General features: G+C 37.7%; 2 protein-coding genes across 2 annotated transcripts in view; both read left to right on the top strand.

Moving 5' to 3' along the window:
- Positions 1-14,781, top strand: part of SLU7 (SLU7 splicing factor homolog (S. cerevisiae)) — a 15,344-nt gene extending 563 nt beyond the window's left edge. The window contains exons 2-15 of the mRNA XM_006864943.1: positions 6-135; positions 470-550; positions 844-1,008; positions 1,982-2,050; positions 6,566-6,613; positions 6,805-6,936; positions 7,196-7,293; positions 7,464-7,531; positions 7,664-7,803; positions 8,892-9,053; positions 12,047-12,151; positions 13,482-13,553; positions 13,671-13,778; positions 14,602-14,781. Of these exons, the coding sequence (XP_006865005.1) occupies positions 6-135; positions 470-550; positions 844-1,008; positions 1,982-2,050; positions 6,566-6,613; positions 6,805-6,936; positions 7,196-7,293; positions 7,464-7,531; positions 7,664-7,803; positions 8,892-9,053; positions 12,047-12,151; positions 13,482-13,553; positions 13,671-13,778; positions 14,602-14,781 (1,558 nt within the window). The remainder of the gene's footprint in view (positions 1-5; positions 136-469; positions 551-843; positions 1,009-1,981; positions 2,051-6,565; positions 6,614-6,804; positions 6,937-7,195; positions 7,294-7,463; positions 7,532-7,663; positions 7,804-8,891; positions 9,054-12,046; positions 12,152-13,481; positions 13,554-13,670; positions 13,779-14,601) is intronic.
- A 9,090-nt stretch (positions 14,782-23,871) lies between these two features.
- LOC102815973 (chromosome unknown open reading frame, human C5orf54) lies at positions 23,872-26,030 on the top strand. The gene has a single exon (XM_006864926.1). The coding sequence runs from the start codon at positions 23,914-23,916 to the stop codon at positions 25,693-25,695; it is 1,782 nt and encodes a 593-aa protein (XP_006864988.1). The 5' UTR covers positions 23,872-23,913; the 3' UTR covers positions 25,696-26,030.
- Positions 26,031-27,596: the final 1,566 nt, after the last annotated feature.

The raw sequence follows: 27,596 nt of genomic DNA, 5'->3' as shown, positions 1-27,596 counted from the left end.
CCTCAATATATTTCTTCAGTACCATGGTATATTGATCCATCAAAAAGACCTACATTAAAGCATCAAAGACCACAGCCAGAGAAACAAAGGCAATATAGTTCTTCTGGAGAATGGTACAAGAGGGGTGTAAAAGAGGTGTGTAGGCATATGTCTTTGCTTATGTAGAAATTTAATTTTAAGAATTTAGTACAAGAACTGTTAGTGCAATAGTGTATAAAGCTGAAACAGATTATATAATCCTTTATCTGGCATTGAAATTCACACATGCTACTGTGGCTTCTGGGTTTTCTTTTACAAATTTAATACTGCTATAATTCTTCAACTTTTTCATTTACAAATGTAGAGAGACTTTTAAAGGTTTTTCCTCTTAAGAAATAAATGATTTCATTAGATAACATAGTAATGAGAGCCAACATTATTTCTAACTTATTCAGATAAATAAAATGATTTTGTTTATATCCATGTATAGAATTCCATAACTACTAAGTATCGCAAAGGAGCATGTGAAAATTGTGGGGCCATGACACATAAAAAGAAAGATTGCTTTGAGGTAAGTTTGCCTTTGAGAATTTTGGAAATTACCACCAGCGTCTTCCTTTCTTTTCTCCTTATCAGACAGCTTAATTCTGTTTTTTTTTAAACTACTTATATTTGGGTATAAGTTAAATAAAAATTAATATGAACGACTTAGTTCAGTACCATCAGAAAATTTCTGCTGAAGTTTCAGTGATAATTGATTTGACCATAAAAATCTATTTTTATTCCAGCTCTGTAAAAATTTTATGATATTTTGCTATGAATTGCCAGTACTTAAGAAAAATTAATTCTTCGTCTGTCTTTCAGCGACCTAGGCGAGTTGGAGCAAAATTTACAGGTACTAATATTGCTCCAGATGAGCATGTCCAACCTCAGTTGACGTTTGACTACGATGGGAAGAGGGATCGGTGGAATGGCTACAATCCAGAAGAACACATGACAATTGTAGAAGAATATGCCAAAGTTGATCTGGTCAGCAAAAGTGCCTGCTTTTCTATTATCCTTAAAGAATCTACTCTCTGCTGTGTTTGTAATTTAGCAACTCTTAATTTTTTAGTCTTAAAGCATTATAAAAATAGAGGCAGTTGTATACTACTACTAGTGGACCTCATTGAGTAGTGAAAGAATAAAAATGTGCTAACCCTATTTTCAAGAGTTTCTTTTCATTTGATTCATTTATTGTTCTTTACTTTCTTAGGTTGTAAAATTAACTGGAAACATGAAAACAGCTTAGTATCCAAAGCTTTTGACTTTAGGTCTTTGTAACCCGTAGACTGTATCTTGCCCATGTACCTATTTTATTTGTCTCGCACAACACTTGTTCTAGAGAATTTAGATTTATTTTAATTCAGCTTCATTATTTTCTGTTATGACTTCACCATTCCTTTAAAACTAAAGTCATACTGCATTATTTTAAAATTTGACTTAGCATTTAAAATTCTTGAGATGTCACATAAAAATTTGGATTTCATCCTTTTCTTGAGTACTGAAATAGATGCCTATTAGCCTGGGCCTGCCATTAGTCAGTCATCTGGAGTCAGGTGGTTTACTGCAATTGCTCTCTGCAATTGAACTGATGCTATCTGGCTCAGTCTACACTACCTGCTGGGCCCAAATAGAAGTTTACAACCCCTGTTCTCTAGACAGTCATAGATCTTAGGATAAATGTTGATTTTTCATTTATCCTAACATTCAACATTCTCATTATTTCTATTCTGTTTGTTCTGTTTCCACTAATCTAGCTTCCCTTCCCTCCTAATCGTCTCAACATTACTTTAGGGTCAATGTCAAGACAGTCATAAATTTTAGAGCTAGAGGAATCGTAATGAGATTATTTTGGTCAGTGACCTTTTCTGAAAGTAATCAAGTTATACTTTTTAAATGTATGAAAGTTAAATGGCCATTTGAATATTGTAAGTAAATTTTAAATGTTTCTGTTTTTTAGGCAAAACGAACGCTGAAAGCCCAAAAACTACAAGAAGAATTAGCCTCAGGAAAATTAGTGGAACAGGCTGTGAGTAATGAAAGCAATCAATTGTTTTAAATTTTAAACTCTTAGTAATCAAAGAAGTGAAAAAATGAAACAGTTAATGTTGTTTAGCTGGTCAGTTGGAAAGAATTTTAGAGAGAAGAGTTGCTGAAATGGAAGAGTAAAACTGATACTTTTAATCCTGTTGATGGGAATATAGATTGATGGAGTCATTTGGAGAAAGAGTAGTGCCATGAAATAGTTATCTATTCTTTCTCAATTTAATTTACTAGATTCATCCATCCAAAAATAATTTCAAGGATTCATAAAAATCTTTATGCGTACATATGTTCATTGCTCTTCTAATTGAACAATTCAAGGGGTCTTCTTTTTCAAAAAGATGGTGGAAAAATTCCATTATCATTTCATTTCATTTTTCATGAATGTTTTGAAGCCCCCTTGTATGTAATAGAATGAAGACCTATTTTTGTGTCATTAAATGTACAGCCTGTCGTATTTTTTTTTAATTTTAGATAATATCACATGGTTCAAAAATTTTTTAAAAATTTAAGAAAGTATACAGTGAAAAGTTTCCCTCTCCTGCCTGTATTCACTCCATCTCTCTACAGGCCCCATAACTGTGACATAAAATTGGACATAAAACATGTCCAATAACTGTTTTTATTTTGCTTGTGAGTCTATTAAGGATTGCTAATATATAATTATTAACAATATAAATAATATAATCTTATTCTTACCCTCATTTTTGTTTTTCAAAAAAAGTAGCAACATCTTGTACATATTCTCTAGCACCTTGGATAGGAAACTGTTTTTTTGTTAGTTTTGTTTTCTAAACATTTTGTTGTGCTTTAGGCGAAAGTTCACACAGCAAATTAGTTTTCCATTCAGTAATTGATACATAAATTGTTCTATAACATTGGTTGCAATATGTCAGCTCTCTTCCCATTTCCACCCTGTAGTCCCTATTTCTATTCACCTGATTCCTTGCTCCTGCCTGCCTTCTCATCTTAGCTTGTGGACATATGTTGTTCTTTTGGTCTTGTGTAGTTGATTGTTCTCACTACCATGTTCCTCATGATTGTTACTGTTTAGTTCACAGAGCAGTGTATTTAGTTGAGAGGGAGTTTCTGTGAGTGGCTTTAGTTCCAAGTTAGAAAGGAGACTTAGGGCAGCAGTCTTGAGGGTTCCTCCAGTCTCTATCAGACCAATAAGTCTGGTCTTTTTTTATGAATTTGAGCTTTTTTTCTACATTTTCCACCCATTCTGCTCAGCACCTTATAGTGTGTTCCTGGTCAGAGCAGTCAGTAATTGCTATCCAAGCACCATCTAATTCTTTTGGTCTTAAGTAAGAGGAGGCAATGCTTCGTGTGAGTCATTAATCCTTCAGACTAATCACTTCCTTGAGTCTTTAGTTTCCATCGCTTTCCTTTGCTCCAGGCAGGAAGAGACAAGTAGTTGTATCTTAGATGGCCTTTTGCAATTTCTTAAGATCCCAGACATACTCACCAAGCTAGGATGTAGAACATAATCTTTATGAATTATATCATGCCAGTTTCTCTAGATGTCTCCTGAGACTGTTTCGATGCCTTTAAACCGAGCTCAGTCCTGCAAGGTATTTGGTTCTGTCTAAAAAGTTTCCATAACTGTGTCCCCTTTGTGCACTATTATATATATGGATATGCATGCAGTACATTGAAATATGTAAACTAAAAGATCCATATACCATTATATGCACATGGAGGTAGTGCTATGTGACCTCCCACACCTATTTAGCATACATATCTGTATATGTATCCACTCACAAATTGTTTGTTATTACTTTTGTTACTACTGGAGAAGGATGTCATGCTGGGTAAGGTGGAGGGTCAGAGAAAAAGAAGAAGACCCCTAACGAGATGGATTGGCCAGGTAGCATCATTGATGGCCTCAAGTGTGGCAGCGGTAGTGAGGTTGGCCCAGGATCGGACATTGTTTCGTTCTGCTGTGCATGGGGTCGCTATGAGTCAGTTCCGACTCAATGGCACCTGACAACAACTATTGTTGCAGGATTTTATGTGTTTATAGTATTTTTTGTTTGTTGTTGTTGTTAAGTGTTGTCAAGTTGGTTTTGACTCATAGTGACTGCTGTTAATCTTTGAGGGAGCAGAAAGCCTCATTTTTCTCCCACGGAGCTGCTGGTGGCTTTGAACTGGTGCATTGTGATTTGCAGTTCAGTGCTTATCATTGATGTAGCTGTTAAGTGCCATTGAATTGGTTCTGACTCAGCAACCCAGTATAGGGTTTCTGAGGAACAGCTGGTGAGTTTGAACCACTGACCTTGTGGCTCAAATTAACCTTGTGGTACTGTGCTTATCCTACAGTGCCCTTTGTTCTTGTATCTCTCTCAGTATCTTCCTCTGCCTTGTTCATATTGTTCTAACTTCCCCTGTATTTTTATTGTCTTTCTCTTCACCAGAATGAATATGTGTCTTCTGGTGTCACTGTAGGATAAGCACTGGACTGCTAACTGCAAGGTTGGTGGTTCAAACCCACCAGCCACTGCTATACAGGGTTGCTGTGAGTCGGAACTGACTCGATGGTACACAACAACACCACTATCTAGATAGCAATTCTCTTTCCTATCCCCTCCCGTCCCTGCTAACCATCAAAGAATGTTTCTTTCTGTGAGCAAACCTGTTTTTATAATGGTAGTCTCACAGTATTTAGCCTTCTCTGACTGACTTAATTGCATTCAGTGCGGTGTCTCCTAGATTCATCCATGTTGTGAGATGTCTCACAGATTCATCATTATTCTTTATTGTGGCGTATTGTTTGTATGTGCCACAATTTATGTATCCATTCATACATTGACAGACACTTAGGTTGTTTCCATCTTTTTCTATTGTGAATAATGCTGTAATGAACTTGAGTGTGCGGATGTCTATTCTTGTCACAGGTTTTATACATCTACTTAGGAATGGAATTGCTGTATCATAAAGTATTTTTATTTCTAGCCTTTTAATAAAGTGCCATACCATTTTCCATAGTCTACCAGCAATCTCCCCACAACCTCACCAGTATTTGTTGTTTTCTGCTTCTTTGATTAGTATCATTATTTCTAGGGGGTGAGATGCTAGGTATCTCATTGTAGATTTTTATTTTGAGGTGTTAAAATTTTTACAAATTTTAGATAGTAGATGTGTATCAAATATATCATTGCCAAAATTTTTTTCCAAGTCTATAGTCTCTCTTTTTACTCTTTTGATGAACATAAGTATTTAATTTGCAGGGGCTCCTAGTTTTCTAGTTTATCTTCTGTTTCTGAATATTTAGTTATATATAATAGTCTATTCATGCCATAAAGTAGTATCCTATCTTTGTTCCTATGTTTTGCTCCTTGAACTTTATAATTTTAGGTTTGATATGTAGGTCTTTGATCCATTTTGAGTTAGTTCTTGTTTATGGTGTGTAATATGGATTCTGTTTCCTGTTTTTGCAAATGGATACCCAGTTTTGCCAGTATCGTTTATTAAATAGACTATCTCTTCCCCATTTAATGGAATTTGGACTTGTGTCAAAAATCAGCTGTCCATAGCTGGATGGATTCGTTTCTGGATTTTCAGTTCTGTCCCATTGTTCTGTGTGTCTATCATTGTACCAGTACCAAGCTGTTTTGACTACGGTAGCTGTATAGTAGGGTCTGAGATAGGTAAATGTGAGGCTTCATGCTTTGTTGTTGTTTTCCAATAATACTTTAGCTATCTGGGGCCTCTTTCTTTTCCATATAAAATTGTAGATTAGTTTTTCCACTTTGTTAAAAATGTTAAAAATTTGAATTGGGTTGCATTATAGCTATAGATCACCGAGTGATATTGACATTTTCACAGTGTTTAGTCATTCTGTCCATTAGCATATTTTTCCATTTATGTAGGTCTCTTTTAATGGGATCACTTTTAAATAGTTTCTTAGTGTTCATTGTGTGTCATAAATTAGATTACCAATCCTCTATCATTACAGTTTATTTTTCACCCTATATTTTGCATTTATAGGCAATACCATGACTCTTGTACATACAGCTTTATATAATTGACCTATTAATTCATTATTTATATATCTTCCTGTGTACTCTTGAGTTTATTCTAACTCAGACAGAACTATTCATAGGGTTTTCTAGACTTCAGTGTTTATGGGAACAGATCGCAAGAGCTTTTCTTCTGCTGAGCCACTGGTGGGTTCAAACCTCCAAACTTTCAGTTAGTAGTAAACTCCACACTTAACCACTGTGCCACCAGGGCTCCTTATTGGTCATCTTAATCTTCATGGTATCTTCATGTGATTATAATCCAAAATCAATGAAAATTCTGTAGAAATTTTCTGACTTTATATGCCATTCAGGATGGCATACTTGTATTCAGAACATCTGTTGTTCTCATTATGGTAGAAATAAGAGAATTTGTTCAGTTACAATTAAGTTCCCTTAAGTATGTTATTAAAGTGTTAACTAATCAGTTGATTTAGTGAATTACCAGTGTAAATTCTTTTCTTTGTTTCATGATGCAGAATTCTCCAAAACACCAGTGGGGAGAGGAAGAACCAAATTCTCAGACGGTAATAAATATTTTCTCTACTTGGGTAATCATTAAAATTTTAAATTTCTAGTGGCTAATATGAATCCGTCCCTTGACCTGTATCAGTAAATAACACACGTGAATAATCATTTGGTTAAAGGGAAATGAAAAGGAAACAAACGAAATGTTCATCTTTTTTTTTCTAATGGTTTTCCTCTCTCTCTTCCTTAGGAAAAAGAACATAATAGTGAAGATGAGGATGAAGATAAATATGCAGATGATATTGACATGCCAGGACAGAATTTTGACTCTAAGAGACGAATTACTGTCCGAAATCTCAGGATTAGAGAAGATATTGCAAAAGTATGTCTTGTCAACCTAATATTCTTATTTGAAAAACATTTGTGTTTTTTTTTTTAACCTAAATTTTGTCCACTCATATAGTATATGGATATTATAGTCAGAATTATTTAAAGATTAGGTACCAAGATCATCTGTACCCCAGATATGCACCTACCAACTTAATATATCATAAGCAACTCTTCTACTAATACATTGAAATCTTTTTTGCTATGAGTAAATATTAATGTAGTCTTTAACCTTTTTTTTTTTTTTCTTCTAGTATTTACGAAATTTAGATCCAAATTCTGCTTATTATGATCCCAAAACTAGAGCAATGAGAGAGAATCCCTATGCCAATGCAGGAAAGAATCCAGATGAGTAAGTATAAAGTTAAATTTATAAATTTCAAGATGAAGAAAGGAAGATTTAAGCATAAAACTAAATCTTAATTAAAATGAATGTCATGTATGATTGGATCACAAAAGAATGAACTTTTCTTAAAAGAAAACACTTTCTCTGAACCATTTGTTTTAAATTTGTGTCTGCAGAGTTAGTTATGCAGGAGATAACTTTGTTCGCTACACGGGGGATACCATCTCAATGGCTCAGACACAACGTAAGTGCTCTCATATTAAGGCTTTTTTTATTAGCTTGTTAATACATTTGGAAACATTATTTTAAGCTGACTTTTAAGAAGGATGTGACAAATATGTCTGGCCACTGAGGTGAATGTTTTTGATGATTCTAGTGTTTGCCTGGGAAGCCTATGACAAGGGTTCTGAAGTGCATCTGCAGGCAGATCCTACAAAACTAGAGCTTTTATATAAATCATTCAAAGTTAAAAAAGAAGATTTCAAAGAACAGCAGAAAGAAAGCATCCTGGAAAAGGTAATGTTGACAAAATGCTAAAAGAAGAATGATACTAAATAGCAGTTACTAGGTAACAAGCATGTGTTTTCCATTTGGAATGCAATATAGAGAGAGTCCCTTTTATTCTATGAGGAATATTCCAATATCCCTTCCTTCCCATTGTCTTACTTAATCAGTTGTTAGAAACTTATTAACAGAAGCAGACTACCACATCTTTCTCCCACAGAGAGGCTGATGGCCTCAAACCACCAATACTTCAGATAATAGCTAAGTGCTTAACTGCTGCACCAGTAGGGCTCCTGTATGGCACTTAGCAGGTGGAGACTTTCGATGATGAAGACAGGGACCCAAAGAGATGGGAATTCAGATCAGATATCATTTAGCTTTTATAGGAAACCAAACCACTCCAAAACTTAGTAGCTTAGAATAAACATGTATAACTTCTCTTGATTCTGTATGTCAACGGGGTTTCCTGATGTGGGTCTGTATGGAGTATGGTGGCTTCATTCTGGTATTTAGCAGTTAGCCGGCTAATTGTCCAAAGAGAGATTCATCTGTGATAGTTCATTTCAGCACTCATTCTCCAGTAGACTAGTCCCTCCTACTCCTACTTTATATGGACAGCTCAGAGAAGAGCAACAGAGTGCATGCCACTGAGTCACAGCCAACTCGATGACACCTATATAACAACAATAATACGCAAGTGCTATTCATCCTTAACTTGTATCATACCAATTTCCCATTGACTAAAGCAAGTAACATGGCCAAATCCTGATTCAAGGGGTGGAGAAATAGAGTCCTCTTAATGGAAGAGTAGTATAGTCATGTGGCAAAATGTCATGCACAAAGGGATAAAAGGAATTGATGGCTTTTTTTAACCTGCCATACTCAACAGGTGAATCACACCTGAGACTGACTTTATTTGCTTATAAAATTTGGTGGCGTTTTAGTGTTCTGTTTTCTGGTTTTTATTTTCACTGTGATTTTAAGACAAAGCCTCTCAAAGAATGTTCCTTTTGTCTTTCTGATGGGTAATAAACCCTTCAGCAGAGATAGGAATGCAAATCTATTTATAATTTCTTTAATAGCACACTGTTTCCTTTTAGTATGGTGGCCAAGAACACCTGGATGCCCCTCCAGCTGAATTGCTTTTAGCTCAGACTGAGGACTATGTGGAGTACTCAAGACATGGAACTGTCATCAAAGGGCAGGAGCGAGCTGTTGCCTCCTCCAAATATGAGGAAGATGTGAAGATCAACAATCACACGGTATGTGTTCAACCGAAACCTTCTTGTCTCTTTGGTAGCATTTTATTCTGGGTTGCATTTTCTATTATAACACATTACTTAGTCATTGCTATGCTTTTTTTTCTTCTTCTTTTTTAGAATTTTGACTTTGTATCATGCAACTTTTAAAAAAAATAGTAAAAATAAGAATATTACAACTACAATAGCTGCCTGCATATCCACCACCTAGGTTCAGAATTCTTTTAACGTTTTAGTAAATATGCTTTGTCTGTGTGTGTATGTGAACATATGCTGAGATAACTTAGCATACGCATATGCGCACTCACATATTTTTTCTATTTTTTTTTTTTTTTGTATTTATTTAAGAAAAAAAAAGATACTGGGATATTGGGTAATTACAGATATCATTATATTCCACCCATAAACATTGTATTACATGTCTCCTAAAATAAAGATATTACACTGCATAACCATAGTGACACAATCACATCTCGGAAAGTGAACATTAATTCTCTAATACCATCTTAATATGTGACCCATAATCACATTTTCCAGAATAGACCCCAAAATGCCTTCTTATTAATAGCAGTACATTTCAAGTCAAAAGTTTAATTGCTATTTGGATATTATGTTCTCTAGTCTCTGTTTTCTAAAACATTTCTCCCCTTTTTCTTGGCATTGACCATTGAAGAGCTCAGCCCAGTTACCTTGAAGTCTCATGTTCTGTATTTGACTATTTCCTTATGGCTTCATAACTTATTCTTGTATTCTGTATAAATGGGATTTTAGGTCTGAATGTCTAGTTACTGTTGTTCTTGTTGTAAGGTACCCTCGAGTCTGTTCCAAGTCATAGTGACCTATGCACAACAGAAAGGAGCACTGCCAGGTCGTGTACATCCTCACAGTTGCTGTTACATTTGAACCTATTGCTGTTGCTACTGTTGTCAATCCATCTTGTTGGGGGGTCTTCCTCTTTTTCGCTAACCCTCTACCAAGCATGATGTCCTCCAGGGACTGGTCCCTGCTGATAACCTGTGTGAAGTATAGAGACAGAGTGTCACCATCCTGGCTTCTAAGGAGCATTCTGACTGTTCTTCCAACACAGATTTATTTGTTCTTCTGGCAGTCCATGGTATCCTCAATATTCTTCTCCAACACCATAATTCAGATGCTTTGGTTCTTCTATAGTCTTCTTTATCCACTGTCCAACTTTTACATGCATGTGAGACTACTGAAAATACCATGGCTTGGGTCAGGCACACTTAAGTCTTCAAACTTAAGTCTTTGTTCTTGAACACTTTAAAGAGGTCCTTTGCAGCAGATTTGCCTATTGCAATACGTTGTTTCGTTACTTGACTGCTGCTTCCTGGAGTGTTGATTGTGGATCCAAGCAGACTAAAGTCTTTGACAACTTCAATCACTCCTCCACTTATCATGCTATTTATTGGTCCAGTTGTGAGGATTTTTGTTTTCTTTACATTGAAATACAATTCTTACTGAAGATGAGTAAGTATTTTAAATCCTCTTCTTTTCCAGTAAATAAGGTTGTATTTTCTGCATATTGTAAGTTGTTAATAAGTCTTCTTTCCATCCACATTCTTCTTCATATAATCCAGCTTTTTGGAGTACATGCTCAGCATACAGATTGAATAAGTATGGTGAAAGACTACAACCCTGGCACACACCTTTCCTGATTTTAAACTATTCAATATCCCCATATTCTGTTCTAACATCTGCCTTTTGGTATAAGTACAGGCTCCTCACATGCACAATGAAGTGTTCTGGAGTGCCCATTCTTCACATTGTTATCCCTAGTTTGCCATGATCCACACAGTCAAAAGCCTTTGCATAGTCAATAAAGTACAAGTAAACAATTTTCTTGTATTCTCTGCTTTCAGCCTGATGTTCTTCTGATGTCAGTAATATCCCTAGTTCCATGTCCTCTTCCAAATCTTGAACTTTTTCCCTGTTAGTGTACTATTGCAATGGTCCTTTTTGTATGTTTGCTTGTTTTTATCTTCAGTAGAATTTTGCGTGCATGTGATATTAATGATATTGTCCATTGGGCCACCTCTTTGGATGGGTGTACATTTGGGTCTCTTACAATCAGTTTGCCAGATAGCTGTCTTTCATATTTCTTGGCATAGATGAGTGAGTGCCTCCAAGTGCTGCATCAGTTTGTTAAAAGATTTCAGTTTGTATTCCATCAATTCCTGGAGCCTGGTTTTTTACCAGTGCCTTTCCACTGTAGCTTGGACTTCTTCCTTTAGTACCATCGGTTCTTGATCATATGCTACCTCTTGAAATGGTTGAACATCAAATGTTTATGATTATTGTATATAATACATATACAATTAAATATAAGTATTATATTTCATTATAATACTTGACTATGTCTTCAGGTCTTTTGCTTCCCAATTTCTTCCATTTACTTTATCAAGAGCAAGTTTCAAAGTCTCTTCTGACATCGAGACTGGATGCTTAATTAGATATGAATTAAATGTTTTTGTCAAAAATGCTTCATAGTTGATGTGGGATGTTTCATATTACATCATATCTAAAAGCATACAATGAGGTAAAAAATTCAGCTGCCTATAGGAGCCAGCCCAGTAACATATATGAGTGAAATGGACAAGGCAAATTGAACGAACTGGAAAACACAGATTTTGTCTGATGTCATCTGCTGTTCTACAATGGCCAATTATTGCCACGTGGGAATGTAGGCTGAAGATTTCCCAACCCTTGTAAAGTTTTCAGGAAAAAACAATTATTATCATGTGTGTGTGTTTATTATAGATTAATAGGACTAGACTGTAATACCCATTGCAACCATAGTGCTTGCTTTTCACACCCAATGCCCAGCTACCCTCTCCTGTTAGTCAGCCTTGTTCTTTCTGTTCTTTTCCTCTGAAATTACCTTTTAAACGGACTTTATTGTTTTGTTTTCCTACCCACCACGTATGAGAGTACCCACTTCTCAGGTACCTCTTAAAGTAACACCTCTCTCTTTTCAGCATATCTGGGGATCTTACTGGAAAGAAGGCCGATGGGGATACAAATGCTGTCATTCTTTTGTCAAGTATTCTTACTGTACTGGAGAAGCTGGGAAGGAGATTGTTGTAAGTACTTTTATCACCTGCTTCTTAAATGTGCAAAACTGCCTAAAATTCTTTGAAGTCAAACTCAGTATAATTTCTTATGTTTCAAATTTTAACTTTTCCTTTGATGATTGGTAGCTGTAACACTCAAGTCAAATTAATGTATTGTAGTCCTGCTATAGTGGTGATTATGACTGGATGCAGGGATAGACAGACACACGGGCTGTGTGGGTGTGGGAGGGAGAGTGGGCATATACCCACCAATGGATATATGTTACACAGGATGTTTATTCATGAGTATTTACCATTGCTGCTAATAAGTCCATGAAAGTGGTAGAACCTACTGGAGACCTAAGACATAACCAAATGTTGAGGGAATGAGTTACTGGGCCTGGGAGCTCATGACCATAGTTTCAGGGAGCACTAAGATCAACAGGCGTAACATAGTCCATAAAACCAAATTCAACATCCTACTGGAGCAATAAGTGCAATGAACCAATGGAACACACCAACATTAGTTTCCACAACCCTGAGACCACATCTAGGTGGTGCTTGCCTACCATCACTACTACTCTGAAAGGGAGCCCATTGGAATGTCCTGGATAGAGTGGGAGGAAAATGTGGAATAAAATTCAGAACCAAAGCACTGAACTGCAAAGTTAGTTTGAATTGAACCTCAAGGTCAGTGGTTCAAGCTCATCAGTTGTTCCTCAGAAACCCTATAAAGGGTCGCTATGGGTTGAACCGACTCAGTGGCACCTAACAACAACAATTGAGCAGATAGAGACTTGTGGAACCCCTGAAATTATGGTCCTTAATCACCCTTCAGGAGTTCCGGCATAACACTGGGATAAAGCACTGGACCGCAGGGTTGGTGGTTCAAACTCACCAGCTGCTCCTTGGAAACCCTGTACAGGGTCGCTGTAAGTTAGAACCAACTCGGACACTTAGCAACAAACAACAACCACCCTTCAGGTCTGGATGTGAGCTCACCCCCTTTGACTCAGTTTTCAGCCAAAGGACAGACAGACCTAAAAGGGAAACAATAGTACTAGTGAGGTATGCACATCTTAGAATAATCAGGCATTATAAGTATTAAAATCAAAAGGACAGCATTTACCGCAGAACAAAGTTCAGAAGGATGAGGAAAGAAGGAGAAATGGAAGTAGGAAATGTAAGGAGGAAGTGGGATAAGTGATGTTACATTGCGGGAATTAGAATTAATGACATGAAACAAAATGCATATAAATTGTTGAATGGAAACTGATCTGCTCTATAGAGCTTCAGCCAATTCACAATAAGGAATTCAAACAAACAAAACAATTTTATTTTCTCATATGTCATTACACAGAATGCAGAGGAATGTATTCCAAGTGATGAAACTGGAGAAGAGTCCATGAAGAAGCCTCAAACCCTTATGGAGGTAAGTCTGTAATCGTTTGTCCTAAAGATCTCTAAGTTCTGGAGGGAGGACTTTAGGACTTATATTAGAGGTTTGTTTTCACATTTAACAGCATTGTATTTAAATCCTCCCACTCAGATGCATCAAGAAAAACTTAAGGAAGAGAAAAAGAAGAAGAAGAAGAAGAAGCATCGAAAGAGCAGTTCAGATAGTGATGGCGAAGAAAAACGTGAAAAATTGAAAAAGGTACTTTGTGAAGTCTAAATAGTAAAAATGACAAATTATCAAATTGAGGAAACCAACCCAAAGTCTGGGTGATTTCTGGAGTGTTGTTATAGAAGGTCTAAAATTAGAGTAAGGAACCCTGGTGACACAGGGGTTAAAATGTTAGCTGCTAATGGAAAGATCAGATGTTCAAGCCCACTCAGCTACTCAACAGGCGAGACGATCTGGCAGTGTCCTCTTAAGAATTCCTCATAGCCTAGGAAACCCTAAGGAGCAGTTGTTCCTCTCTGTCCTATAGGGGTCTAGGGATCGGAATCAACCTGATGGCAACAGGTGGCAGTATAATTAGAAAGTATGTTTTTTGTGGCACTAGGAATTGAGTTCTTAAAAGTATTTGATAAATATCACTAGTACACAGAAGAAATATGTATTAAAAGTTGTTATCAAGCTATTCACATGTTGTCCAGAAAGACTTATCTTCTAATTCCACAATTTTTAGCTTTCAGTAAATTCTTGGGAAACATCAAATTACAGTCTTTACCAAAACATCAGTTGTGGGTTTGTATCAGTAAAATGAACTTTAATCAGATTTTCTAATTCAGTAGGATTTCTTTAACATTGACTAAAAATGGCAGAGAATGTTTTGTGCTCTGGAAATGTTGCACCAGCCATCCGTTAGCCCTAGCTTACCAGTGGGAGGACTGACTGACTCCCAGGCTGTTTCAAGCAGTCTAGGTTTTTTATATAGCAGTTCGTATTTAGGGTATGTTTTGGTTCTGTGCCTCTTTGGAGCAAAAGAGATGTTCTGTAGTGTCATGGTACTCATTTTTGCCCCTCGCTACAGGCATTGAATGCAGAAGAGGCCCGCCTTCTTCACGTCAAGGAGATCATGCAAATTGATGAGCGGAAACGGCCTTATAATAGCATTTATGAAACTCGGGAACCAACGGAAGAGGAAATGGAGGCCTATAGAATGAAACGTCAGAGACCAGATGACCCCATGGCTTCTTTCCTTGGCCAGTAGTAACGAGTCATAGCAGGTCACTCGGATTGCACACAACCGATAAGTTCTTTTCAGCTTTTTGCTGCTAATTGTAGATGTAAAAATCCCTGTCTGTTCTTCTTAATGCCTGTAGTAAGACTTTAAGAAAGCTTCCACAAGTCCCATAGTAAATTCATGCCTTTCCAATCAAAATAAAGAGGAAGTGCATTAAATGGCAATTCAGATTTTAATTTCAGTTTTATGTATGTGATGTGAGAAGAGCCCCTGGGTTGCTACCTGCTCAACAGTTCTCACATTTCAAATTTTTATTTCTTCAACGTTTCTGACCCTTTTGTATTTGTACATGCACAATTTAAAATATAGATTACTTTTTCTCAAAAACAGTTTGGTTTTTTTATTACTAATAATTCTGTAATTGCGGTTACTTTATAAGTATAGGGCCTTAGATCCCTAAAAGGAAATCTAACATGTGGATAACTTTTTTCCTGTATCAATCTGAATTCTAGAAGTTTGATTTTTAATATATTTCTTTTACTTTATAAACAGAAATAAGTATGTTAGCTTTGACATATTTAAAATATAACCGTAAACAAATAATTCATCATCTTTAAGGCAGACCATTCAACACTGTGTGTTTTACCATTCTAGACGTGAGCTTATAGACATAATAGTCCTTTACTTTCTCATAGAGGATATGGGTTTGTGATACAGTTTATTATTTTCAACGTTATTGCCTTTTTCATGAATATTAAATTAGACTATAGGAAATCCATTGTACTTAACCTTTATATCCAGCAGGTGTCGCCTTCTGTATACAATTTGCAAGAGATAAAACCTAAAGTCGGTTTCTCCAACAAACTAAGGACATTTTTAAGGATATTGTTGTTGTTAAGTGCTGTCTAGTCGGTTCCGACCCATAGCGACCCTGTATAGGGGTTCCGAGGAGTAGCTGGTGAGCTTGAACTGCCGACATTGCAGTTCAAAAGGCTTTAAAGCCTGGCGCATTAACCCACAGCGCCATACCAAGACTTAGTAACTGAGATTTCCATGGTCCTCAGACCTCTGCTAAGAGCATTGTGAAGGTAATACATACAGAAAAGAGTCAGTGACAACAACCTGTTAAAAACACCTGATATGACCACATGGACATTTAACAGTTCACTAGCTTTTTACCAAAAACCACTTGAAGGAGACTGCATTAAATCAGCATCTCAAAAATAGTGTTGGTAGGAGAGTGACTAAATCAGTTTGTCCTTGGCTGGTGCGATGGTTAATGTGACCAGCTGCTAACCAAATGCTTGAAGTTATGAGTCTACCCAGACATACCATGGAATAAAGGTCTGAAAAATCAGCCATTGAATACACTATGGAGCACAGTTCTATTCTGACACAGATGGGGTCTCCCTGAGTGAGAATCAATTTGATGACTACAACAAAAACATTGCTAATACACGGTATATCAAGACTCAGCTCAGAATAGTATGAAATTAAAACAATGGAAACATTTCATTCTTCTTTAATAACGTCAGATTTTTATGTTTTCATATTCTTAGTGGGCAAGAGAGTTCATTGTAAAACCTGACATTGGTGTCTGTTTTGTGTTTTATTTATCTTTTGTCAGTATAGAGATGCATTTGAGAATATGTAACAGTGTTTTATAGCCTTATTTCCAGTATTTGGTAGTAGAGTAGATAATAAAGACCTGGCAGGAAGCCTAGTTAGCTTCTGTGAGTATCTATTAGAAAATGCCATGAGTTTTTAAGAACAACAACAAAAAGTATAACCCCTAAACTTTCTTGGCCTCATTCTTCTTGTGAGGTCTCATTTACTTACAGTTCTGTTATATCCAAATACATATCTTACTTCTGTTGCATTTTGAAATAAAGGTAACATCTAGAGTACTGCTCTAATTTGAGTTTTGGTTTTGTTATCTCAATAATTATAGCTGCCTTTTCAGTGCAGCTAAAGTTCAAAAGAACTTCATGGGGTAAATAATGAGCACTATCTGTGGTAGTGTAGTGGTTACAAATCGAATCGGGCTATTATCCTCAAGGCCGGCAGTTTGAAACTACCAGCTGTTCCGTGGGAGAAACATGAGACTTTCTGCTCCTGTAAAGATTTGCCGCCTCGGAAACCCTGTGCAGGGTCGGAACCAACTCCACGGTACTTAACAACAATCTGTATTGTTACAGTAAGCAAACAGGCTGCCTTAGTTATCTAGTGCTACTATAACAGAACTACGAGAGGATGGCTTTAACACATTTTTTTTTCCCTGTTTGGTACTGATGAGTCAGTTTCAACTGATTATGACTGTATGCACAACAGAACAAAACACACCCATTCCTTTGTCTTCCTCACAATTGTTACATTTGAACCCACTGTTACTGCCACTGTGTCAGTCTGTCTCCTTTTGGGTCTTCCTTTCTTCACTGGCCCTCCACTTTGCTGATCATGATGTCCTTCTCCAGTGACTGGTCACTCTTGATAATGTCCAAAATACAAGACTTGAAGTCTCACCATCCTTGCATTTATTTGGACTGCACTTCTTCAAAGACAGATTTGCTTGTTCTTCTGGCACTCTACAGTGCTTTCAATATTTTTCTCCAACACATAACTCAAATGTATCAATTCTTCAATTTAGGAGGCTAGAATTTTTAATTCAGTGTCAGCTCCAGGGGAAAGACTGTTGACTTTGTAAAAAGGTCCTATTCTTGAACTTCTGCCTCTTTGTGTGCCTGGTATCTATTTTACCCATCTCTGCTATGGCTCTTGTTTATTTAATCTCATATCTCAAAAGAGATTGATTCAAGACACACCCTCCATGGATCCTGTTTCATTAACATAACAAAGACAAACCATTTCTCCAAGGGTTTATAACCACAAGTATCAAAAAATAGAAAATATCCCTGCCATTGAATCAATTACAACTCAAGGTAACCCTACATAAGGTTTCTGAGGCTAAATATTTACCAGAACAAACAGCTTCATCTTTCTCCTGCAGAGTGGCTGGTAGGTTTGAACTGCTGACCTTGTGATTAGCAGACCAATACCTAATCCACAGGGTCACCAGGGATTCTTAACCACAGGCCTGATGTTAGGAATTACAACATATATTTGGGGGGGTGGGGGGGAGAATTCCTAGCATTCCACCATTTGTTGTTGTTATGTGCCGTGGAGTCGGTTCTGACTCATAGCGACCCTGTGCAGTGTTTCTGAGGCTGTAAATCTTTACGGGAGCAGAAAGCCTCATCTTTCTCCCGCGGAACAGCTGGTAGTTTCGAATTACTGACTTTGCTGTTCGCAGCCCGATTCGTAACCACTACGCTACCAGAGCTCTACCATTGCCCCCCCCCAAATTCATATTCTACCTATATGCAGAACATATTTACCCCATCACATTATCCCCAAAGTCTTCAGTCCAAAATCTTATCTTCTGAACCATCAATATTGACTTTAGATATATTCCGTCCTGGGGCAAAATTGCTTTTCATGTGAACCTGTGAAATCTATCTTGCAAATCATCTGTTTCCAAAATACAGTGGTAGAAGGGCACAAGGTAAACATGCCCATTACAAATGGGAGAAGTTGGAGGGAAAAAGCAATAGTGGGCAATTCCTTAACAATTGTTGTTAAGTGCCTTGAGTTGGATTTGACTCAGCTGTATGGGGTTTCAGAGGAACTGTTGGTGGGTTAGAACCACCAACTTTGTGGCTAGCAGTCCTCTGCCTACCTCCAGCACCACAACAGGATTACACCTTGGAAAGCTTATGGGCAGTCCTACCCTGTCCCATAGGGTGGCTATGAGTTGAAACTAACTGGAGGACAACAGGTCAATGAGTGAGTTTCTGGGCCAGGACAGTTGATCTCTTCGTTTTTTTCACTGACAGAAACTTCAAACAGGACTTTAATCTTACAAATGATACATATTTTTGCCTCCCCTCCTCAGCACCCCTTCCCACCACACACTTTAATGGCAGTCATGAGGACTGCTTCTAGCAAGATTTGACTATACAAAACGGATAGACTTATTTTTTAAATTATAGGCATTCTGAACAAAAATACTCTAGAAATAAAGGTATGTGTGTGGATTTGTTTCTCTCAACAGTCTTATTTTTTAGTTCCTCCTTTGAGATTTTCTCTAAAGCCTATCTGAGTTTATTTCTTTAAAATTAACACTCTTTTTCCCTAAAATGGATGACAGTTCTCCGGAAATTTTATCCCCAGGCTCTAATTTATCTAAGTGGAGGTGGGGGAGAGGGAGAACAAAATTGTGATTTGCAGTGTTCTGAATGCTAAAAAGGAAATGCCTTCCATTGCTGGGATTTTACGATGCATCCTTTCCGGCAGACACAATCACTGAAAAATCCTTCAGATATACGTAAAAACCTTTATTTTAAAAAACTAAAAACGGAAAGGGCTAGCGTGCGCTTTGCATTCACCAGTCAGCCAGGGTCCAAACCTGTTGCTAATGCGCCTGCGTGCGAAGACAGGCCTCGCCCATCAGCGAGGGTGGGGGAAGCAACCGCGGGAACCCGGATGGAATTCTGACAGGGCTTGGGCGGAGGTTGTTCGATCCTCATAGATTTTCACTTGGGAGTCGGACCTGAAGAACCGCGACCTGCACTAGTTCTGAGGCGCCGGGGACTGGACCCCAGGCTGAGCGGAGAGCAGAATTGGAGCCTGAGACGGGCCTCGCCTGACTCGATTCCCTGGCCTCAGGTCCCGAGATGAGCGGGTGGAAACAGCGGGGGTCTTCTAGATGTGCCGCTGGCGCTCTTCGCTAGCCCGAGCCAGCTCTAAAATACTTGGCGTCGGTAATATTAACACCTACAGCTCCTACCAGTTAAGAGCTGCGTGTGCTTTACGTGCATTCTCAAACCTAAATCCCACAACAACCCTATAAGGTAGGTAACTATTGTCTCCATTTGAGGGATTTACGCTAGGGAAGTTCTCGCAGCCCTTAAATGACAAAGCCTGGAGTCCAGCTGTCTGCCTCTAGAGCGCATGCTCAACTCCTAACATTCTTGACTTGTTCTCCTAGTTTCTTGATACAAATGTAAAACTTAAAAACTAAATCCTCCAGCTCTCCAAACATCCGCACATAGCAGGGACTAGGCATATTTCAAAGTGTATTGTAGATTCACAATTGCTCTTGGATGTTTTCATTGTTGAAATGTCTGCTTTAACAGCTCTAAATATTTGTTCATGTGTATGTTTCACTTATAGCTGGTGTATTCTTTTCTTGGATTACTTTTTCATATCTACTCATACCTCATAAACTTCCCAAATCATTTAACTTTGTTATATCTTCCAGCATCGTTAAGATCTCTCTCAAAAGCTTAAAAAGAACCTTTCTGAAAACAGATTCTTTTCAGCTTAAAGAGATAATGATTTTTGCGCTAGTTTACTTTTAGTATGGAAATTTATTGACATACATAGAAAAGAGTGAAAATGGTATGCGCATGATCCAGGTTCCATAGGTACCTACTCAAGGCCAGTATATTCATCTATCTCCACTTTATTTTGTGTGATTTGAAGTACAATATTTCAAAGGAAACCTAGTCATCTTATTTCACTTGTAATCATTATATCCAGATGTCCAATTGGGTTTCTAACTGCAAGGTTGGCAGTTCAAAACCCGGCATCCCCCATGGGAGAACAATAAGGCTATCTGCTCCTGTAAACCTTTGCAGTCTTGGAGCCTTACTTCTACTCTGTCTTGTGGGGTCGCTATTAGCCTGAATTGACTCTAAGGCAGTGGGTTTGGATTTTGATCTCTGATAGATAAAGGGTGTTATTTAAACACAACCACAATACCATGGTCATACCTTTCTTAATAATAATAATTCCTTAATATGATGCTTTTTGAATATTTACATTTTTTAGGAACTTATGATTGTTAAATGCCACAAAGGAACATGTGAAAATTGTGAGGTTCATTCTAAACCACAAGAAAATCTTCTGTGTGGTAAGTTCATCTTTGAAGGATTTAGAAAATTCCTACTACCTGTTCTCTTTTGGGGGGAGGGGGAGGCTGTTTTTTGTTGGTGGTGGTGTTAAAAACAACTCTTGTTTAAAATAGGTAAATCTTAAACCAAAATGATAAACTTGAGTAGCGGAATCAGATGGATAGGAGAGGGCTCTTTAGTTTCATTCTAATGAAACTAAAACAAAATGATTTCTCATCCTTTTTCCTCCCCAAAATATATACACTAAATATACAGGACACAATATGAAGAGACAAGCATTTTTTATGCTCATCTAATAATAGTATAGGGCTTCTGGTGTGGCGCTGTGGGATCAGCACTGCGAACTGCAAGGTTGGCGGTTCAAACCCACCAGCTGCTCTTCGGAAACCCTATACAGGATCACTATGAGTCGGAACTGACTTGGCGGTACTTAACAACAACAATAATCATATAGGAGCTCTGATGAGGTGCTGTACAATAAGTACTAGCCTGGTGACCACATGGTTAGTGGTTCAAACCCACCAGGTGCACCTTGGAAACCCTATACAGGGTGGCTGTGAATCAGAACCAACTGGATGGCTTAACAATAGCAATAATTTTACTGTCATCAATTAGAAGTAGCTCTGACTATAAAGCTTATGCTGACCATATCATCTCATTACTTGACACAGGAAGGCAAGAAATCAGTTCTTTAAATTTGTTGTTTTTTTTAATTGTTAAGTGCTATGGAGTTGGTTCCGACTCATCGTGACCCTGTACAGGATTTCTGAGGAGCCGCTAGTGGGTATGAACTACCGACCTTGTGGTTAGCAATCCAGTGCTTATACTATAGTGCACAGGACACCTCTTTAAACTGAAGATCCTCTTTATTGACTGACAGACATCCCCAGTATCTAACTGGCTCATATAGTAGGTCAACTTATTAGTTACATAGAAGCACATTTTGCAACTAGTTTATCTTGCATATCCATTAGAAAGCTAGTACTTAAATATTTTTAGCAGATCTTATTCTGGCTAAAACCAAAGTGCACATTGGGGTTTAAATGTGTTCCTGATAAATTATTTCAGCCACATTCTAAAATAGAACTTTGAAAACTTTGGTGAACACTTGTTTATCTTGGAGATAGAATGTTTTCGAAGATACAGTTAAGCCTACCTGCTTATTGTTAAAGAAGGAGGAGAAAAGATAACTTTCTTTTTAGATTTATCCCTCAATTTCATAGGAGGTTGCCGTCAACTCACAGCACTTAAATGTGTGTTAAAGCTTTTGTACTTCACTTGTCAACTTAGAATCTCTGTGACCTAGGAATTGACTAGGAAGATATGCTCTTACTCCTGTAAATCTGACTATTCACTAAGATATGCATCAGAATCTCTGGACAACTTTATTTCCGATTCTTCTGCCCTACCTAGCAGATTTAGTTCTGAGATAGTACAAAGACATGTATACTTTAAAAAGGGTCCTCTGTGATAATGATGGGCATCATTTGTTTAGGGTTGCTGCTCTAGATATTATAAAAATGACCTAAAATGCTTGATTAAAATAAAGATTTTGGGGTCCTACTGGTGTGGTGTGCTGCAGGATAATGCGCTAGAATGCAAGGTTGGTTTGAACCACAAGGTCGCTGGTTCAAACTTAACAGCTGCTCCTCAGAAACCCTACGTAGGGTTGTTATGAGTTGGAACCGACTTGACAGCACTTAATAACAACAACTCCAGAGTTAGAGAGTCAGATTTCTAAGATTCGAGTTTAGGAAGCTACATTTAGCCAGGAACTCAGATGATTTCTTCCGTTTACTAAACTACAGAACCACATCCTTCTCCATCCTATTCTTGGGATAAGTGTCAAACCTTAGGAGGGTGCTTGTTTCCATTCCATTGCTTGGGCTTATTTCTTGGGGGTAGTTAGATGAAAAGGCATCATGAGATTCGTTACTATAGTTAAGTTGGTGCTTCTATGAGAAAAATAAGTTTGAAGTTTCAATAATAACAGTAGAAGTTTTTCTCCAACAAACCTTATTTTGGTTTTATGATATGGGTAGTGTGATCAGGAGTCTTGGTATGGTGCTGTAGTATAAACATTGGACTGCAAACTGCAAGGTCAGTGGTTCAAGCCCACCGGCCTCTCCTTGGAAATTCTATACAAGGTCGCTGTGAGTTGGAATTGACTCAGTGGCACTTAGTAACAAGTGTGATCATGCACTGATGGTGTGTTTCACATTACTCTCTAGCACCAAGGAAACTGGGAGTCAAATCTGTAACTTACCTCTGCATCAACGATGGCATAATCAGACTTAAAGACCTGTTTTAAATTCTGTGTTTAATTTGGAATTAAAACTACTGAAGTTTAAAATAATTTCACATGTATTTAATCTTAAACTACTAAAAAAAAAAAAAAAAATAGCTAGTCACTTTGTCCTAATATGCCCTTCCTTAAATGACTCCTTTCTCTATTCACTGGTTCTTAACTGCAGTTGCATGTGTCCGTGGAGCAAGATGGAAGGGAAAGGATCCTCATTCTAAGGATGTGCCAGATTTAGAACATGCATCACGGAAAACAAATTTAGGCGTAACTTTGAAGTTTGCCTAAACTCTAAAATGTATATAATTTGCTGGCAAGTCATTTATTCTAGGGACTTAGCTAGGAGTTGTTAGCTTTAGTTGAACTGTCATGCTGTGATGACTTACTTTGCATTGACATATAGTTAACTGCCGTCTAGTTGATTCCGACTTAAAGTGACCCTGTATAGGGTTTTCCCATGTTGTAAATCTTTGTGGAAACAGAAAGCTTTATTTTTCTCCCTCAGAACAGCTGGTGGGCTCAAACCACCAATCATGTGATTCAAAGTTTATCCTACAGAAGCGCTTTGTGCTTTGACATACTGAAGGATATTTCTTGATATGTGACAGGATGGCATATGATGTGGCTTTGTTTAAATTTGATTGTTGTTGTTAAGTGCTGTCGATTTAGTTCTGACTTGTAGCTACCCTGTATAGGGTTTCCCAGGAGTAGCTGATGGATTTGAACTGCTGACCTTGTGGTTCACAGTCTGGTGCTGATCCACAACACCACACCATAATTCTCTAATTTGATTAGGCACTAATTTTGATGTGTTGCTTTTATTTTATTCCCAAAGCAAAATTCTACAGCATCTAGAGGTACCACCCGAGAGTTTGGAATGCCATGTCGAAGAAACGCAGATGGGATGATGATTATGTTCGTTACTGGTTCACCTGTGCAACGGAGGTTGATGGAACTCAACGCCCACAGTGCGTTTTGTGTAGGTCAGTATTTTCCAATGCTGATCTCAGACCATCAAAGCTATCTGACCATTTTAATAGACATCATGGTGGCATACCTGGTCATGATCTCAGCCTGAAGCATGTACCAGCACCAGGTGACCAGAGGGAAACCTTGAAAGGACTTGGACTTGCGTCTCAAGAGGATGCCTTGTTACAAGCCTCATATCAGTTTGCATATTTATGTGCCAAGGAAAAAAATCCTCATACAATAGCTGAAAAATTAGTGAAACCTTGTGCGCTGGAAATAGCACAAATAATTTTGGGACCAGACGCACAAAAGAAGCTTCAGCAGGTTCCCTTATCAGATGATGTGATCCATTCTAGAATTGATGAAATGAGCCGAGATATCTTACAACAAGTTCTAGAAGATATCAAAGCTAGTCCTCTTAAAGTGGGTATTCAGCTTGCCGAGACAACTGACATGGATGGCTGCAGTCAGCTAATGGCATTTGTACGCTACGTAAAAGAAAAAGAGATTATAGAAGAATTCCTATTCTGTGAGCCGTTGCATTTAACCATGAAAGGAATAGATGTGTTCAGTCTCCTCCGAGACTTCTTTGTGATACATAAGGTAGCACTTGAGATATGTGGCTCTATTTGTACTGATGGTGCCTCTTGCATGCTTGGAGAGAACTCAGAATTTGTTGCCTATGTGAAGAAAGAGGTACCTCATATTGTGATCACACATTGTATGTTGAACCCTCATGCACTTGTCACAAAGACATTGCCGTCAAAACTGAGAGATGCTTTGTTTACTATAGTGAGAATAATAAATTTCATCAAAAGACGAGCTCCAAATCATCGCCTCTTTCAGACTTTTTTTGAAGAAATTGGTGTAGAATACAATGTTCTCCTTTTTCATACTGAAATGAGGTGGCTTTCCCGAGGCCAAATACTTACTCATGTTTTTGAAATGTATGAAGAAATAAATCAGTTTCTTCACCACCAAAGCAGTAATTTAGTTGATGGCTTTGAAAATAAAGAGTTTAAAATTCACCTAGCGTACCTTGCAGATTTATTCAAACACATAAATGAACTTAGTGCCTCCATGCAAAGGACTGGGATGAACACAGTATCATCTAGAGAGAAATTATCTACTTTTGTTAGGAGGCTTCCATTTTGGCTTAAGCGAATTGAAAAGAGAAATTTTACCAACTTTCCTTTCCTTGAAGAAATTGTTGTTTCAGATAACGAAGGGGCAGGCATTTCAGCCGAAATAACACTACATCTGCAACAGTTGAGCAATTTCTTTCACGGATATTTTTCTGTTGGAGATCTTGTTGAGGCAAGTAAATGGATACTGGATCCATTTCTTTTTAATCTGAGTTTTGTCAGTGATGGTTATTCAATGAAAAATGATCTTGCTGAATTACGAGCTAATGGCCAAATCCTAATGGAATTTGAGACAATGAAGCTTGAGGATTTCTGGTGTGCTCAGTTAACAGTGTTTCCAAACCTGGCGAAGACAGCTCTAGAAATCCTTGTGCCGTTCGCAACTACATACCTTTGTGAGTTGGGATTCTCATCACTTTTACATTTTAAAGCAAAATCTAGAAGCCACTTTAATGTGACTGATGACATTCGTGTGGCTATTTCAAAAAAGGTTCCTCGTTTTTCAGACATCATTGAACAAAAGCTACAGCTTCAGCAAAACTCACTGTAAATGGATACATATTTTTGTATATTTTTAAATGTATTCTTAATGACGTAAAATTAAGCTGTAATTGTGTCACTTTTATATTTATGATATACCAAATCCTCAATTTGAAAAATTAAGCAGCTTCAGCTTTAATGAGACATGTGAAAATGTTTTGAGAATAAGAAGAACACAGCAGCAGAAAGATTTAAATACCACTGCTTCATTGATACACATAGGATTTTTCTAATTCTCAGTATCTGTTTAACCTATTGACACGATACATAAAAGAAGACTTCAAAGCACCAGAATAACCATGTACGTGGTACAGTGGGCTGGGAACTGAGCCCAGAGAAAAGTTCCCAGAATAAGCCTATTTACATGAAGAGTAAATGTCAAAGAACAGAATGACAGACTGAGTCTTCCAATCTTTGTGAGGGTTGTTTATAGGGGAGTTAATGAAATCGGAAGAGGATTTTGAAATCCAGTGGTAGAAGGATTGATTCTAGCTTTTGTAAGTCTTATTATTATTTGAATGAGACAATCTCTAGTTGGTGCAAATACTCTGCCCCCGACTGCTAACCTAAAAACTGGTGGTTGAACTCACCCAGCGATACTGCAGAAGATAGCTCTGGAGATCGTCCAGTAAGACTACAACCAAAACGATCGTGTGGAGCAATTCTGTTCTGTTACACATGTGATGGAATTGACTCAAGAGCAACCAACAACTTTTTTTTTTTAATTTTTATTGTGAATCAAGTGAAGGTTTACAGAGCAAATTACCAGTTTTACATTCAACGAGTCTACACTTTGTTTCATCTCAGTGATTGCAATCCTCTCCATGTAACATCACTAATTACACTTCTTCCCTGTACTTCGTGTTTCCATTCCTCTTCCTTTCCCAATCCTTTTGAAATTTGTTAAATGCTGCCCTTTTGATCTTGAACGGTTGACCGTTCTGTGGTGTGTATTCCTCACTAACATGGTCGTCCCTCCTGTGTACCTGTCTGTTGTTGTTATGTGCCATCAAGTCGGTTCTGACATATCAGCCCTGTACTGGATTTCCAAGGAATGGTTGGTGAGTCTAACCCACATTTGAACCTTGTGGTTCAAACTGACCTTGCAGTCCAGTGCTTTATCCCACAGCGCCACACCAGAACTCCCCTGTCTATTGATTGATTGAAAATGGAGCCAAGTGAGTTCAGTTCCAGACCTGAAGGATGACCAAGTTCCACCAGTCTCTAGCTGATCAGTAAGCTTGCTCTTTTTATATGATTTTAAGTTTTACAGCAACATTTTTAATGTACTCTCTTGAATCAATCTCATGGTGTCTTATTTCCATAGCTCCCATGCTGTAAATATTCTATTAGTCACTCTTTATCTTCTGTTTTTTTCTTTTCAACGTTTGTGAATTGAGTGAAGGCTTACAGACAAGAATCATCAGCTTTACAGTCAACAAATTATACACTTTGTTTCATCTCGATGATTGCAGTCCCCACTGTGCAACAACAGTTATACTTCTCCCCAGTGGTTCCTGTTTGCATTCCACCCATTTTCCTATCCCTCCTCAACTTTGTCCTTAAGCATATGTTGCTCTTTTGATTTTGAATGATTGACTATTCCATGGTGAGCATACCTTCCTAATGTTGTGCCCCTTATAAACCTACCTACTGCTTGGCTGAAAATTGGGCTAGGGAGTTAATTTCTTTTCTAGACCTGAAAGGTGGTCGAGGACCATAGTCTCAGGATCCTCTAGTCTCTTTCTGACCAGTAACTCCAGTCTTTTTCCATTTTTTAATTAAATAATTTTGAGTTGCATTTCACATTTTCTCCCAGTCTATCCAGAATCTTCTAATGTGATCCCTTTTAGGACAGTTGGTAATAGTAGCTGGGCACCATCTAGTTCTTCTGGTCTCAGTCGTGGGTAC

This window comes from Chrysochloris asiatica, unplaced genomic scaffold (genome assembly GCF_000296735.1).
Source record: "Chrysochloris asiatica unplaced genomic scaffold, ChrAsi1.0 scaffold00073, whole genome shotgun sequence".
NCBI lineage: Eukaryota > Metazoa > Chordata > Mammalia > Afrosoricida > Chrysochloridae > Chrysochloris > Chrysochloris asiatica.
The sequence above is the reverse complement of the archived record's forward strand: the minus strand, read 5'-3'. Positions and strand labels throughout refer to the sequence as shown.

Bases quoted from the DNA above. Each gene is read 5' to 3' on its own strand.
- LOC102815973 (XM_006864926.1), top strand. From the start codon at position 23,914: ATGTCGAAGAAACGCAGATGGGATGATGATTATGTTCGTTACTGGTTC.